This window comes from Aulostomus chinensis, chromosome 16 (assembly GCF_037954235.1).
Source record: "Aulostomus chinensis isolate RoL2024-O1b breed Wild chromosome 16, RoL_Achi_v1.0, whole genome shotgun sequence".
Lineage (NCBI taxonomy): Eukaryota > Metazoa > Chordata > Actinopteri > Syngnathiformes > Aulostomidae > Aulostomus > Aulostomus chinensis.
The window spans coordinates 4,547,004-4,563,825 of record NC_141335.1 but is presented as its reverse complement, the minus strand read 5'-3'; the positions used below and the strand labels follow the sequence as shown (position 1 = coordinate 4,563,825).

Sequence of the window (16,822 nt, the reverse complement as noted above, 5' to 3'; positions counted from 1 at the left end):
GAATCCACTGAAAATCATGCTGCAGTTGTGGCAAATTTCAGAATAATCTGTGGAGGTGTGGCTGTTGTCTGTGGGGGGGCCGTAGCTGAATTACTGTGTATGGCATGTTGGACCAGCGCAGGGTCATCTGCTGCTGCTGGTGAACTGGCTGTCCGCGGGCAAGGGTTTTCCTGCACTGACACAAACATCAGTGCAACGGTTAAGTATATCATCCCCATGTGCATGCTAGCTGTCACCGCTAGCAGAACCTTACATCTTAGACAACATCTCATGTTTTAAGCAGTTTTGAGACATCCCAGCCACCAGCAAACATCACCATGCTTCACTGGCTGTCTTCGGTGGTGACCAGCAGCGTCGACCACCAGACAGCTGGGCTGCCGGACAGGCACCCTGTGACAGTAGCCGGCTAGCATGGCATCGTTTTATATGCGTAGTAAGTAAAATGTTCCTGGCAATGGAGAAACGACTGGGATGACCGTCAAGTGTGGCACTACATGACACCTTGGGCATCGCACCAGAAATAAAGTCTCCTGCAAAAACTGCTTCAAAGTGGATGCATTTTTACCAAAGTCAGGACTCCCCTGCATCACCTAAGCACTTTTTCTTCAGAGCTCTTAAGCTGAATGAACATAAAAAACGAAGCCAAGTTTTTCTGTGGGGTCATTTATGGTTACGGTACAGTTCTGCTGTGTGTACTGGAGGTTCGGCAAGGGCGAGGCTCATGCAGCTCCTTCGCTCGGACAACAGAGAAGCCTCAGTGGATGTAATAAATCAACTGAAGTGAAAGATAAAGTTTTACTGGAGGCCACAGCAGCTCCTTACTTTAGGAGTAAAAATCCAATAAGAGTAGTTCACCGATCCACCTGTTCAAGAAGTAAAAACATGTACAAAACTATTTTTAACTGCTTTGTCCGCAGTAAATCAGTATCTATTTGAAACATCCATCAATATTGGCCCAGAATGAAGTGCATCTCTTCTTTTTTTCCTAAATTTGGCCAGTGTTGTTGCTAGTAGAACACCTGGAGTTTTGTGCTGGTACCTTAATTTGTTCCTGTTTTTCCTTTCAGAAATTGCCAGTAATGTTTTTTTTCTGCAAAGATTGGACAAATTCTGTCAGCCGTTCCCAGAGGATCTTTTTTTTTGTCATACAACAAAAATAGACAGGCAATTATCTTAAGGCATCTCAAGTGTAATCTGATAAAGTGTAACGTCAGCAGGTTAGTGTAAACGAGGTTTATCAAGGATTTGCGTTCATGAGGGGGAATTTTTAACGGAGCTTATGAGAGGAAGCAGATCTAGAAATAGAAACTTTGCACTGGATACGTGCGTTAGTTCCATTTCTACTGCCTAACGATAAAAAAATGATGTTGGGAATGAACAGAGGCTCGTTTCTGGTGGGCGGGTGAAGTCGATTCTGCAAACTTCGAGAAAGAACATGCCAGAGGAGAGGTCACTGGCCCATCAAAATTGTGCCGATTAAAACAATTAACTTTTGATTATTGTTCATTGGAGGAATAATGGATGCAATAAGTAATGAAGGCTATGAGGTAAAATGGTTTTCCGTGATGTGTCACAGATGTAAACCTCTATACACTATACTCTGCACAATGCCTCAAGTTTGACATCCACTTATTGTACTGATTTAACAAAGGAGACAATTTATGAGCTTTGACAGCCAGATTTGTTTGTTCAGATTTATCAGGCAGACAAGGTTTTTCTAATCTAACAACTAATTCTTGGCAAAAAACAAACAAACAAAGTGACTTAGCATATTTCCCGAAATGTCAAACAGTATTCATCTCTGCAAGACATTTTTTAACAAATGCTCACTGTCAATTAAAGGTTGCCTCCTGTGGTGAAAACATGGCACTGTTCTACAAGCATTATTCGATCCTAAATTTATGAATATTATTGTGGGGGAAACAGTCATCTGTCTGCATCAGCGACTGTGGGGAAGAACTGACACACAAACAGAAAGCAAACCGGCAGATAAAAATGGTCAGTTCTTCGCTCCTGCAGTGAATCTATGAATCTCACTCTGGTGTGACGTCTCTATTAATAGGTGCTTTTTATATTTCTCTTGATACAAAGATGTGAGGATGATTATGAGAAGGCTTGGGTCACAGCAAGGCTGGCAGTATGAGGGGGGTCAACATCAGGCCTACATTTTAGTCCCTCTGACAGTATGGAAGGCGCTATATTCACATTTTGATACGATTCTCTTCGTAATAGGGCAGCTTCTATTTTCAAACATGGCTGAAAGTATCGGTTTTGCAGTGTTATAAAACATACAGCTAAAGCACAGGGAGCATACTTCCTTAGCCACCAGCCCCGTTAAAAAATTACATCCTCAGTGAAAAAGAAAAAGGGCTCCCAAAGCACACTCAATTATCTATCACTTAGAAATGCCACACAAAGCTTTGTGTGACCGCACACGTAGAATGCTGGAGAATGCAAAGAGCTGCCGGATCACATTAACCAGGAGGAAACGTTTGCTTATGAGCTTACTGAATTGAAGTTTAATTAAGTTGATGTGCAATTTTGTTTGGAATTGATTTTCTTAACGTCTGAGAGAAAAGGCTAGGCCTGCTCAATAAGTATCAACACGGCAGTCAAACCAACGCTCGCTTTGCATAAAGCAAACACTTCAACTGATTTTATTCTTCATATAAAGTGATTCATGTAGCAGTTTGTGCTCAACAGCAATCACGTGTCAAATCTTCATCTTAAAACACCCTCAAAGTTTCAAATAATCAAGTTCATGCACGTGAATGTAATCAATATTAAAAAAAAGCTTCAAACTGCTTCAACACTGAGTAAAGTCATGTTTGCAACTTTTTTTTTTTGTCTTTTCAAATTCTTCACCATTTCCTTCAACTTTTCCTTATGTAATACTTCAACATTTACATCAAAATATGTGTATATGTCACACTGCCCTCCAGCAGCCATACAGAAGAATGTTGGCTTCTCTGGAGAAGTCCTAGAAACACCAGAGCGTAAATGGCTTGTTTCAGACAGGATGAACTCAGGAGCTGCATAAACTGCCAGTATACACTAAATAAGGACTTTTTGTCCTGTGAATCATAAAAAGTTTCTGTAGCTGAGTCTCAGAATAAAGATATGGAGCTGGAAATGAGGTTTGCTTTAGAATCCCTTTAAATGTACACTCACGCATCGATTACATCCCTGGTGAAAGTGGATTCTGCGTTGCTCATGTAGCTTTAGATAGTGTCGGAAAATATGATTCAGAGAAAAATGATTCACAGAAATGCAAGAAAATCCAGCTTCACTTTTAGTAAATTGAGTTTTTCTGCATGTGAGAGTATGAACAGTTAATTAACTTGAAATGAATGCTGGCATTGGGGACTTTGAAGCTTGTTCTTCTGAGGGGATCTTTGTTTAGTTCTGGTTATTGATCTCGGATTAAAAGGATTAGCACTTGTGTATGTGTCCACAAAAGTGCATTGTAGAAGTTCTGCAGAGCTGTAAGAGTTCGCTGTTGCATCACTGTCTGTTTGGATGTGAGGATGAATGAAACATCGGTGCAGCAGTCTGACTGAACGTCGGCCCGAACCATATTAGTGTTAAACTGCATCAACTGGAACCTGAAACTCAGGTTCCTTTGAGAGGAGATAAGTGGTAAATTCCTCGCAGCAGCAGAACCATGAATATCGACTGGAGATCATAGGTGCTGCAGCACTGCTGTCACATTGCTTTGCCTGCTTTGCTTTGCGTGTTGCCACACTGCCTCAAAAAAAAGGCCGTTGTTCCCATCGCTCTCCATCTCCATCACTCTGAGGAATAGCAGCTTTAAAGCGGATACATGTGCACACACATTAAAAGTCTATCTGGGAGCTCCACTATTCTGTAGGTGTGGCAGCACTCAAATGGTATTTGCAATTTTCTTTTTTTCACTTAAACCTCAGGAGACAACGTGTGTGTCTGTCTCAGATATAAATGTCTCACAGAATACAGAATCAGCTATATGCCTTTACCTCTGTCAGCCTCCTTTCTCCCACAACAGCAGAGCACCTGCACACACCAGCTCACTGTGCGTTTTATATAGAATGTAATTTAGGCTCTGCTAAGCTTTAAGGTATCACATGATTAAACTCCTGTTCGCGGTATTAAGATGTACAAATCCCAAGAACCACATGCTGAATGGGCTTTACTATGAACCATATGGCACCCAAAGGTAGCAATGCGGAAAACAAAGAAGCTAACAGTGTTAGAACTCGGTTGTTTTTTCTGCTTTAAATCACTTTATAGGGGCTGCACGGTGGTGCAGTGGTCAGCACTGTGGCCTCACAGCAAGAAGGTTCCGGGTTCGAGTCCCGGCTCGGGCGCGGGATCTTTCTGTGTGGAGTTTGCATGTTCTCCCCGTTCCTGCTGGGTTCTCTCTGGTACTCCGGCTTCCTCCCACAGTCCAAAGACATGCAATTTGGGGACGAGGCTGATTGGAATCTCTAAATTGACCGTAGGTATGAATGTGAGTGTGAATGGTTGTTCGTCTCTGTATGTTGGCCCTGCGATGGACTGGCGACCTGTCCAGGGTGAACCCCGCCTCTCGCCCGTAGACGCTGGGATAGGCTCCAGCCCCCCCGCGACCCTTACTAGTAAGGAATAAGCGGAAGACGACGATGGAAATCACTTTATAATATTTTTAAGACGGTGGATTTAATTACACAATAATGCATCAAGTCTGTGCATCGTCTAGTCTCATAACTACACACATTATAAAGGGCTGGATTAGTCTCCCCATGGAAAATGACCCAACAATGTGCAATTAACTTGTTATATGTGGTTACTACATTGAGAATGGGTTTGGCTTCAGGGACACTTTTGCTTCATAGGCATTCATTCTTGTTGAATCTTTTTTTTTTTTTTTTGGACTAGTTTTACACAATTTTGATGTCTAAATCGATGCTAAAACCCTACACAAAATAATCTGACGTGCTTAAAATAGACTTCCTATTACCAGAAAGGTGAATATTAGATGGGCTGTGTGATGTGATTTTCCAGACCTAAGCAGATTTCGTGGTAAACAGTACGTAGAAGAATGTTCCAAGTTCCTTGTGTGTGTGCGCACACATGCACACCCTGCATTGAATGTATACAAGATTATGGAAAACAGATTTTAAGGAGGCAAATAATACTTTTTTTGCTCAACGACCATAAATGGGTAGTTTTGTTTAGCTTCGCCGGGTAACGCTCACTTGGAGGTCTGTCAAGCTAGCCGCATAGATAACACACTTGTTAGCATTTCAAACAAGCTAGCTCATTGTCCGTGTTGGGCAGTTGTGACGCTACTTGTTCAACCACATTGTTTGGATAATTTCTTTTTTTTTTTTCCAAATGAACTTTTCAGGTGCAAGTCTCTTTTATTGATCATGTTGGCACGTCGACATTTCAAACCAATCATTTCAAACTTGCTGTCCAGAAGCCCGAGAGAGGAAACTCTTCTGGGGTCTTAAGATAAAAATAGGTCACGTCATGCCACTCGTATGTGCAGTCAACAGAAACTTGCAATGTGACTTATCAAGTGCAGGGAGTGCAGCGCTTTGATGTAGCTAAGCTTCTTTAACCATGTATTTGAAGCTTAGCATCATATGTTTCTCTGGGGGGGTAGCTTAGCAATAGCACGGCCTACTAATTTTTCATGCAGACTGTAGTATGTTTTAATATGTAGCTGGCAGAACACCAGTTGTACCAAACACAGTCAGTATGGCTCAAGTGCTTTGCAGCAAAAGTAGAAAAAGCCAAAGCTAGATCTTTATTAGCCCCCTGATCCGCTGGTTAATCAATTTACTGGGTGAATAGAACACAGAGCAAAATATTCAACTCACTTAACCCGAATACTTGTGAGGCAAAAATTATTATATTTTTCCGAAGACTCAAGACTGTGACCACATGATTAAAGTCTGTGGTAATTTTAGAGGCCATTGGGTGTTGCTTCTATCGTGTGCTCCGCTTGTAAATTCTATTTTTTTCCCCCCTACAGTTTTTGTTATCTTACCAGCCAGCTTCTGCATACAATTTAGAATAAAAAATTACCTGCCATTGATTACCGACTGGCTACAAAACTGTGTGATTTCTGTAACCTAATTTACAGAGTGATGTTGTTGACAGATGTCAACACGGGTGTTATCAGAGGAAGCCACCCCTGGCCCGCTAACATAAAGTACAGCATGCTATTGTTGCTACAGGTATGTGGTCGAGAGATTTCTGAAGCTGCTATGTCAAAAATCCATCGTGCTGCTGAGCTCTAGAGCTGAAGTTTATCTTTGGTGTGGTTATTTGAACTTGCTGACCCTAAACCGCTATGCAAACATTTCACCTGGAACACTAGTTATTATTTTTGTGGGGTCTGAACTCAAGGTTCCTCAGAATGAACATGCTGTATTTTATTTTTGTAAAACATATCGGGTTGTTCAGTGGCAAGCCATAATGCTTATAATTCTGCAGAGGTAGCAGTTCAGTGTTAACTTCAAGTTGAGCAAATATATAGACCGGTACTCTCATATTGACTCAGCCTTGAAGCTGAGTTATAAATGATTTTGTGTGTGTGTGTGTGTGTGTGTGTGTCATTGTTTACATTTACTGCTGTTTGAGCTGTTCATTGTACAGAAGTACTTGCAGGAAGTGCTGAGATGAGTGATAAGTTGTGTTTGTTGTTGTTGTTGTTGTTGTTGTTGCTGCAGATCCTAAAATAATATCTGGTTCCACATCTGCTTTGCATAATCTGGTCGAATAGAACTCTCTTTTCCTCTCAATTAGGTTCGTTTTCAGCAGGTGTGAAATTAGCAATCCCGCTCAGGAGACTGGATCAAAAATATGATGAAGAGGCTGACTCAGCAGTTACAAACTAACTTCCGCTTCTCAGCTCGATCCAGTTCGAGCTTAATAGCTCCTAGAAGTAGCTGTGCATTTCGAGGTGTATCATAGCACACAAACAGAAGTAGCTTTTAAAATGAGGATATATGAAGGGAAAAAAAAAAAACGTCAGTGCGTCCCATTCTCGTTAGCCAATATCTCTGGAAGGCCTTGTTGAAATTTCTTTAAATTTGGCTCAAATTTCCAACAGGCATCAAGGATGGACATGAACGATTTTGGTGGTTAAAGATGTTGTTGACGTGAAACCTCAGGAAGGCCTTGTTGGAATTTGGCTCATATGTCCACTGACACTCAAGGATGATCTGAAAAAGATTTTGATGCTGTATTCTTACTTCTTTTAGTGACAACAAACTGACGCAAAGGCAAACAAACCTATACATGTGAAAATTCCTAAAATAGTTTTGTGCAAGAAAATGTTCTGTATAGGGAAGGGAGCTCTGTATCTTTATAAAAACAAAATTTTCTTGATTTCCTTTTCTACTGCTGTGCCTTTATTTTAATGTTGTTTTTGAAACAGTAAATCGTATTTGAACTCTTTTCTCATTTCTCCTCTTTACAGGCTCAACATTCGCATTACTGATCTGGACATCAACATGGGCTTCTGGAATCACTCTCCCCTCCTTTCTCCTGCTCTGAGGCTATCGGTCATCGCAGTGATTCTCCTCCTTAAGCTTCAGCCCTCGGTGGCGGGCGCGCCTCCTGAGCCGAACTTGGGTGGCTCTGTTTCAGCTGTGTCCACCAATAAAAGTGAATGCGGCAAAGCTGAACCATGCGCAAAGGGTGTGGTCCTACCTATCTGGGAACCCCCAAACCCGTCTTTTGGAGACAAAGTTGCTCGAGCAACAGTTTACTTTGTGGCTCTGGTCTACATGTTCCTGGGTGTATCAATCATAGCCGACCGTTTCATGGCTTCAATAGAGGTCATCACGTCACAGGAAAAAGAGATCACCATCAAGAAACCCAATGGCGAAACCACCACCACTACTGTCCGAATCTGGAACGAGACCGTTTCCAACCTCACCCTCATGGCCCTTGGTTCTTCGGCTCCTGAGATCCTCCTGTCCGTCATAGAGGTCATCGGTCATGGTTTTAACGCCGGCACACTTGGTCCCTCCACCATTGTTGGCTCCGCCGCCTTCAACATGTTTGTCATTATTGGGCTTTGTGTTTACGTTGTGCCCGATGGTGAGACAAGGAAAGTCAAGCACCTGCGTGTCTTCTTCGTCACGGCCACCTGGAGTATCTTCGCCTACATTTGGCTCTATCTGATCCTATCTGTGATCTCACCTGGCGTTGTGCAGGTGTGGGAGGGGCTCCTCACCTTCCTCTTCTTCCCAATCTGTGTAGTGTTTGCCTGGGTGGCTGACCGCCGTCTGCTCTTCTACAAGTATGTGTACAAGCGCTATAGGACTGGCAAGCAGCGTGGCATGATTATCGAGACGGAGGGCGATCGTCCACTTCCTTCGAAGGTATATGAAATTAAAATGCTTTTTTTTAGAGACACTGTTAGTATCGCTGATCATGTGACCTCCCTCAGCTGCTGGAATAATGTTCCCAAAAAATGACAAAAGCTTCCAACAATGCAGACAGATGGGATGTTCTTATCTGTAAAGCATAATCCCCCTTATTTTTTTCCAAGTTTTGACAGAATTTGTTCATTAATCTCCCCCCCCCCACCACCATACAATTGCAGCTACTGTGATAATTGAATGTTGCAAAAAAGATGTCAGCCGGGGCAACAGACACCAGCAGACGATTGGGATGACAGTCAGCCAGGTTTTACACGAAGCCCCCGGCTAGCCAAATGAATTCAGAGGAGAAAGCAGAGACCAATTACTGAATTATGTCCCTACTAAACTTTTATCACAGCTTACAGAGTCATCTTTGCTCCACTGTAACTTGTTGTTGGAGTCATACTTTTACACATCAAAGTTTTTTGTTCGATGAGGGAGATTTGCCTAATTACAGGTTGGCACTCTTTTTACTTACAAGGATAATACGGGTCACACTTTACTTTTTAACAACCTGTTCTTTCATTTTGTGAGGACTAAATTGTGGCAGTATGCCTCATTTGTCAAGTGACGGAAATTAGGATTAGCACATACGAGCTTGCAAGACACTGGAAAATAACAATAACCAGGAAGGTCACATGACAGCGCATTTTCAGAAGCACAAAGCTGTTGTTGTGCTTTGTTGAACTGTGCTGGGGTTGCATGAGTTACACATCACCACAACAAGCTTTATACCTTTTGCGTGATAATGTTTTAAATGTATTAAGTTTGAATACATTTTAAAGTTGTTTTTCAATTTAAAAAAAAAACCAATATCACGCAAAAAGTGACTGCACTTATTTCAGGCATTTAAGTGAAAGCCCATTAAAGAAAAAAACCCATTAACTTTGAGATGAGGGAGCGATGATGACGCATAAGTTCAACGATGTCAATTTATGTTTATTAAGGCATAACTATTGATTTTACTGAATCGCGGTTTGCTCTAATACATTTAAACATTTTCGCATTTTAGGTGAAAATCTGCTTAAGACAGGACCTGATGCTGGGAGCAAGCTCTTTTACAAAGAAATATGAGAGGGAGAATAGACAACCAGTAAGAATTAAATAAACTGTCCTCATCCAAATATGTGCTGGAAAAAACAGAGAAGTAGAAAAGGCACCGCTATGTAGGCAGAAGTGAGGTCATGAGTTGTGTTTTTCTGGAACAATTATCGGCACTACAGAGTGGAATTTTGCCAAAGTAAACTCTTGCAATAAGGAAGCATGTAAACACACACACACACACACACACACACACACACACACACACACACACACACACGGAAATACCAACAAGACCTGTACTGTCACTTTTTAATTTCCTATTTTGACTACTATCAGTGCTTTGTGTAATGTTCCACGCGCTCCATTGTACTCATCTAATTAAACTATCAGTACTAAAGTGTTGGGTTCAGTGCCTCAACATTCAATTGTCTCTTTCTTGGGAAATGTCTCTTATCTCCGTTTGATTTGATGAGAGTATTGAGAATTGGTGCTCTATTAGTACATAAACAGCGCAGTCATTTCAACCTCTAACTAAAAGAAACCATTGAGTCAAACCCAACTTTGTCCTTCAGGGGAAAGTCATTTAGAGGTTTGAAATTGCCATCTTGCCTGAAGAGCCGTTTCATTAATAAAACAGCATTCAAAGGAAAGCTGAGTTTAAAAGAACAGAGTAGCCTCTTCGTTCTTGAGGCAGCAAAACAGTTCAATTTTTTAAAAGAGGAATATATATCAGAGAGTTGACGTCCTTAACATGGATAATAAAAGCTACAGTATCTGTTGTTGTCATATCATTTATTCTGATTGATGAGGAAGTTTGCCAACATCTCAATTGATCCCTGGAGCTAATCTACATAGGAAAATAACAAAATAATATCCCCATGTACCCAAAATATGTTTTTTTTTAATGCCTGAGTCAGTTTAGATACTCAAAAATATTAGGTTGGGGAGTTCTATTGGATGCTAACAAAATTTACTCCACCAACAAAAAGTTTTCATGGTTGTTGTAATCATGTATTAAGCTAGATAAGGTCAGGAGGTTCACCACCATGTATGCACCAGAGATGCCTGTGCTCTTACGTGTGGCTTCCAGCGAGCCACACTGATTAAACTATTGCCTTCTCTGTTGTAAGGTGGACATTGAGATGGATGGGAAGATGCTGAACTCTCATGGTGTCGACTTCCTGGATGGCCCACTGGGTTTGGATATTGATGAGAAAGACCTGGACGAGGAGGAGACCAGGAGAGACATGGCCAAGATCCTGAAGGAGCTAAAACAGAAACACCCTGACAAGGAGGTGAGGAACAAAATCTGAAAGACTGTGCAGTTTGACATGAAACACATCATGAGCGTCTTTCATGAAATGTTCTTATGCCCAAATTTGCTCTTACACACTATATCTATCAGCGTGAAAACTCTGAGGACATGCAGTTGATGTTTTTTTTTTCTCCAGCGCCACTCAATAATGATGACAACATACCTCTACAAATACAAACGCTCATCAGCAAAAGGAAATATCTCAGTCACCTGTTTGTTTTTGCACATCATTCTCTCCTACAGACATTAATTCATGTTGGAATGTATGGCAACAACAAGCTAAAAGGCTGTGAATAGCTAAATAAGAGGCTTTTGCTATTTTTTGCATCCATCGCTGAAGTGTTCCGTGTGTTTATTCCACACATGTATGGAAAACAGGCAAAATTAGCCTCCAACCTCAGGCTAATCAGCGAGAGTTCATGTCACCTTCCGGTGGTAACAGTCCATGCATTATAAGGAGTTACAGACCCTGAACATCCATATGTGAAAATTGGGTGTTAACTATGCCTAGAAAAGTCCCAATCTATGTTAAATATTGAGACTACAGAGTCTTACACTGTTCTCGTCTACATATACAGAGCAGTTATGAAATATATATTTCACAGGCTGGGGTAGAACAGCAATGCAGAGTAAGCCTATGGAACATGTTCTGTAGAATCTACAACGATAGAGGTATATGCAAACTGTATGTATATCATTGCAGACCACTCTATCTGGAAAAGAAACTCCAATCTACTGTGCTCAGTGCTCTTGATACTGTTTGGATAAGGTCTAGTACTAAAAAGCATAAAAGAGGCCACAAGCTGCTGAACTGGCAACTCTTCTTACATGCATGAGAGAGCCTGCGAAAATAGCTTTTTATGCTTTTGACCTCATCTCTACATGGTTTAACAAAGATGATGTTTAAAAAAAAACCCAAAAACCTAGCAGTTGTTTTGCCACACATATTTTGGCACCAAGTGTTTTGATGCTGCAGGTCCATGCTATTGTGGTTTTGGGATACAAGCATTTAAATGGATCTACCTTATTTTCTCTATGACCTGGAACTTGATTTTAACATTATGGCAGTAGGGTTGTAACCTAGATGGAATGTTTTGCATACATCCAAGAGGATGTATTCCATGTTTCCATCTGGGAAAATTTTCGTCATATAGAATGGTTTTATTGTCCTGGGGGCATCCTCTGAGGATTTTTATAAAGTGAGAATCTTGAAAACACAGCGAAATAAATCAGTTTAACAGACAGGCTTTTTCCCAATGGAAAAGATGTTTTCACTTGGGTGTGCAGGTGTCCGGCCAATTTTCCTGTCTGTGGAAGCCACACAGCCTGTTACAGCTATTTTACCCAAGAATTAACCTCAGTCTAGTTCCCAAAGAGAAGCCTCAACTAGGTTTAGGTATGTCAAACATCTATCTATCTATCTATCTATCTATCTATCTATCTATCTATCTATCTATCTATCTATCTATCTATCTATCTATCTATCTATCTATCTATCTATCTATCTGTCTATCCAGATAGATAGATAAATATATTAGAACGCCTCTCTCTTGGATACTCGGTTGTGATTGGTCTATTTAGCGGTGTTTATTTCTTGAGAGGCCTCCGTTGCTCGGGGGCAGACCGTTGCTAGGGACGCCATAGCAACGGCCAAGCGACCTGCCTTTACCGCCTATAAATTAGCCGAAATGTTTTTGGAGAGAGCTGAGTTCCTTCGGAAGCGGCAGGCACAGCAGCTCTACCTGACCAGCAGCTTCCTTTCAGGAGCAGCTAGAACTGGAGCTCCGGCCACACAATGGAGGGAAAACAGGAAGCAGCCAGCGTAAAACTACCGTAACGCCGTCAACCTACCATTGAGTCAATTGTTCCAAAAAAAACAACAACCCAAAAAACAATCTAGATATTGGTTTAGGGGATAGTGACATGTGTGGTTCGCATGTTTAAGTGTTGGCAGACAAACGGTCAACTGATATTTACCATTTGTGAACCCGAAATGTTATTTGGTGTTTGCTAACTTGCTAGCTTAATGGCAACTTTCTTTCGTTAGCGGTGGACCTTTTTTTTTTCCTTCCCCGTCGCCAAATCGTATCTATGGCTCGTCCCCCCCTTAGCCGGGGGGACAACGAATAAAATCTCTATTAATTTAAACATTCCATGTGGCCAGCCACGTTATAAAAGTTGAGAAGAGAAGAATTTCTTCTTATAAACCATGTTTGAGATACAATATGTAAACCAATGAAATGACCGTTTTCAGCTGGTGGGTGTTGAGGAAACCATGGGTAATAATAAGGAAGAACAACCCCCGGGATCCACCCGGGATTTCAGTGCCTCAGTGAAGGAAACCAAGGAAACAAGATGGTTGCACACTGTCATGTCAGCTTAGAAATACGTCTTTCGTTGAAGGAGGACCTCTCTACTTATGAATCTGCTCTTGTTTCATTTTCCACATCATGTACAACTGTGTAATACTCCACAAAGCCTTGGATAATCTGTACATATTTTTTGCAGTGTGACTAAATCTTTGACTGTTTCTAATGTTTTTGATTCATCAACACGACACGCCATTAAATCTGCGGTGTCAATGCAACTGTAATTCAGCCAGACAAGCCCAACACTGTCCCTGTATTTAAGCTGACAAGTTGATAAAGGAAAGTCTTTGCGCCAACACTAAACTGGTGTCTTAAGTCAAGATTTTTGGTTCAAGCATTTTAAGACATGTACTCGTCTTGCTGGAGAGCACGTTTGTGTTTTTTACACGTTTTTCCTCTGTGTCATTTTGTGACCAGGTGGAACAACTGATCGAGCTTGCCAACTACCAGGTCCTGAGTCAGCAGCAGAAGAGCCGTGCTTTCTACCGATGCCAGGCCACTCGTCTGATGACAGGAGCCGGCAACATCCTGAAGAAACATGCAGCTGATCAAGCACGGAAGGCTGTCAGCATGCATGAGGTCCGCTCAGACGCCGGCGATAATGATCCAATCTCCAAGATCTTTTTTGAGCCCGGTTCCTACCAGTGCTTGGAGAACTGTGGCACAGTGGCGGTGAATGTGATTAGGCGCGGTGGTGACTTGGGCAAGACAATTTCTGTGGAGTACCGAACAGAAGATGGCACAGCCAACGCTGGCTCGGACTACGAGTTTACAGAGGGCGTGGTGATGTTCAAGCCCGGCGAGACAATGAAGGAGATCCGCGTTGGGATCATTGATGATGACATCTTTGAGGAGGATGAAAACTTCTTGATTCACCTCTCCAATGTGAAGATGTTGACCTCAGAAGGAGAGGAAGCCGAAGAAGAAGAGTCAGCTAATCACGTGGACTCAGTGGCTTGTCTCGGCTTACCCTCCACAGCAACCGTTACTATCTTTGACGATGACCACGCCGGTATCTTTACGTTTGAGGAGCCCGTATGCCACGTGAGTGAGAGTGTCGGCACTATGGAGGTGAAGGTGCTGAGAACATCGGGGGCTCGTGGCGTGGTCATGCTGCCGTACAAGACGGTGGAGGGAACGGCACGAGGCGGCGGTGAGGACTTTGAAGACACTCATGGCATCCTGGAATTCCAGAATGATGAGATCTTGTGAGTAAATCCTATATCCCTACACGTCATCATCTCCAGATAATCTGAATGATGTGATGTTGATAAATTATTGATGATGATAATGATGTGAGAAAGTGAGGTGTGATGTGGTGGTCCCGACACCCACTGGGGACTCAAAATCAACAACCCCCCTGCCCTCCCCACTCCTTGACCCCTTTTACTGTCTCTATTTTCTACTTTGATTCATTCATTCTCTTCTTCTATCTTCATCAATGTTGCCATTCCATTTGGCTGCTGTTTTAATCGCTGTGAGCGTGAATATTTGGAGTTCTTGAGCCGACTGCTGCTGTGCAGATGGTGTGGTAGGTTTAGCTGCTGAGTTAACTAAGTTGGATTACTTGATGAAGGATGATGACACTTGGGAAGTGGGACTGAGAACTCCCTGAGCAAGAGGAGTAAATTGTTGGAAAATGGCATAAGAAATCATTCGGGAGTAAAGCTGAAGAGGGCATTAATATAGTCAATTTAATTTAGATACACAAAGGTTGTTTTGTTTTAAACCTTGCTTGTTGCCCTTTTAGGTGACTTTATCTAGTGTGAGAACATCTCCAGAGTGATCGCCCATGCATCCAGCTGGAGGCTTTTTGTCGCCCTTTCTGTGTGAAAAGATCTAACATTTAGGATCCCTGTGGTGAAATGCTGCAGCGCCTCTGAGCTCTCAGACTTTGTCGACACTTTGCTACCTAATTTCTATCACACTGCTTTTATGTGACAGGGATTTGTGCTGACATTTACATTTATGGGTAATTTCAGTGGTGATGCCGTTGTCCACAACACAACACAACACAGTTTCAGACTGTACAGCTGGCAAATACAAAACTAAGAATCACAAACATAATGGCTAGCTAAGACTTGGAAAATGGATAAAACTGAATAAAAGTGGGACTCTTACTCTCTGACATTTAGTATGCCAACATTTGTCAAAGCATTCTACCATTAATAAGTCAAATGTCAAGGATGAGTCAACCCAGCTAACCTAGCTTGCTAAAATACAGCTTACATTGCCTGAGTTGCTGGTTTCAGATGACCAAAAAAGCAAGCGCAGCGCACGCTATCCGTGTTAGAGTGAATGAGTGACAACATTCTAAAGCATTTGCCATTACAATGCAGTCTGTTTATGTGTTTTATAGTTAATAACCAGAATAAACCTGTGATTTTTTTTTTTATAAGGACATTTTTATCTTGTGAGAATTCAGAGTTTAGACCCTTGGTTGCCCACTGTAGTGACGATTGTTTTCCGTAGCGGTTGATGTGGTTTTCAGTGTATGACACATTGTGCTCCGTCTGGATAGAATGGTTTACAAATCATGGCTTTATGTAACATCATTCAAAGACATCAACAGAAATGAAGGATAATGATGGTGAACATGCTGTAACTTCCGTTGGATCACGCTGCAAAATACACATATTCAGCTGTTAACAGCACTCGATTTTTCTGTTTGAATGCTGCAGAATTCACATTGTAAAACTTAACATTTGTATATTACTCTGTTTGTGTTATCAGACAACAGAACAAGTCTCTGTGAAGTAATTGCATAGAGCTCATTTTACCCTGTACACACTGAGACGCTGAGTTTAACATTTACACACCCTTCAAACCATTAATGGAAAAGCTCAGTTTTTTAGCAAGAAAAAAGGCTGCTAGTCATGAGGGCGTGAAGTTGAGAAGCTGTCTGACAAACGCCGGGACCTTGTTATCTGATGGTGACTCATGGCGAGGATCATGATTGCTATTTGACCACATTTCAGGGGGCCTTTGCTCTGTCAAGCTGCTGCTGTACTCCTCATCATGAACCACCGTCAGTAGGAAGAATGGGCTCCAGCCAGCAGCCAATTCATGACAATTCTGACCATTTTGGCTCAAAACCAAACTGAATTTAACAATTCTTTTTCCTTATAATCAAATTCAGCAAGTGTTTGCCTTGCCAGTACTGTGAAGAAGATAGAAATTATTATACAATGGTACAGATGTTTTATCTAGAATGCATTCTTGTATGCTGATTTAATGCTTTATAGAATTTAACCTCATGGTGTCTTTATTAACCACAAGTATTTCTCATGTGCCCATCACTCGTATAGGATCATGTCGACTCCTTTTTTATTGTTCTACTTGTAAAAAAAAGCTAAAATGTTTTGATTCCCTTGGACATTGAACAAAACTCACAGAAACACGTAAATATGAACTCTACAATTCTACAATTTCATTTAGCAGACGCTTTTGTCCAAAGCGACGTACAACACAAGCAAGAATTTAGACCTAATCAAGGAAAAGTCCATAGGAAGCGCAAAAGTGCTTCAGTTGTGATTTGGTCACAGGTACTGCCATCTAGTGGCAGAAGAAGTGTTGCCCCCCCCCCTTTTTTTTTTTTTTTAATATAACAGACATACAACATCACACAACACAGTTAGTGCTACATAATCACTAAGTGCTGGGTCTTGGACCCTCTGACTTATTCTACC

The 16,822-nt window shown here is 41.6% G+C and overlaps 1 protein-coding gene across 4 annotated transcripts in view; it reads left to right on the top strand.

The window, feature by feature from the left end:
- Positions 1-16,822, top strand: part of slc8a1b (solute carrier family 8 member 1b) — a 152,871-nt gene that overhangs the window by 16,100 nt on the left and 119,949 nt on the right. For all 4 annotated transcript variants that reach the window (XM_086181500.1, XM_086181501.1, XM_086181502.1 and 1 more), the window contains 3 exons: positions 7,454-8,363; positions 10,580-10,744; positions 13,551-14,341. In XM_086181500.1, coding sequence (XP_086037626.1) covers positions 7,488-8,363; positions 10,580-10,744; positions 13,551-14,341 — 1,832 coding nt within the window. In that variant the 5' untranslated portion in view covers positions 7,454-7,487. The remainder of the gene's footprint in view (positions 1-7,453; positions 8,364-10,579; positions 10,745-13,550; positions 14,342-16,822) is intronic.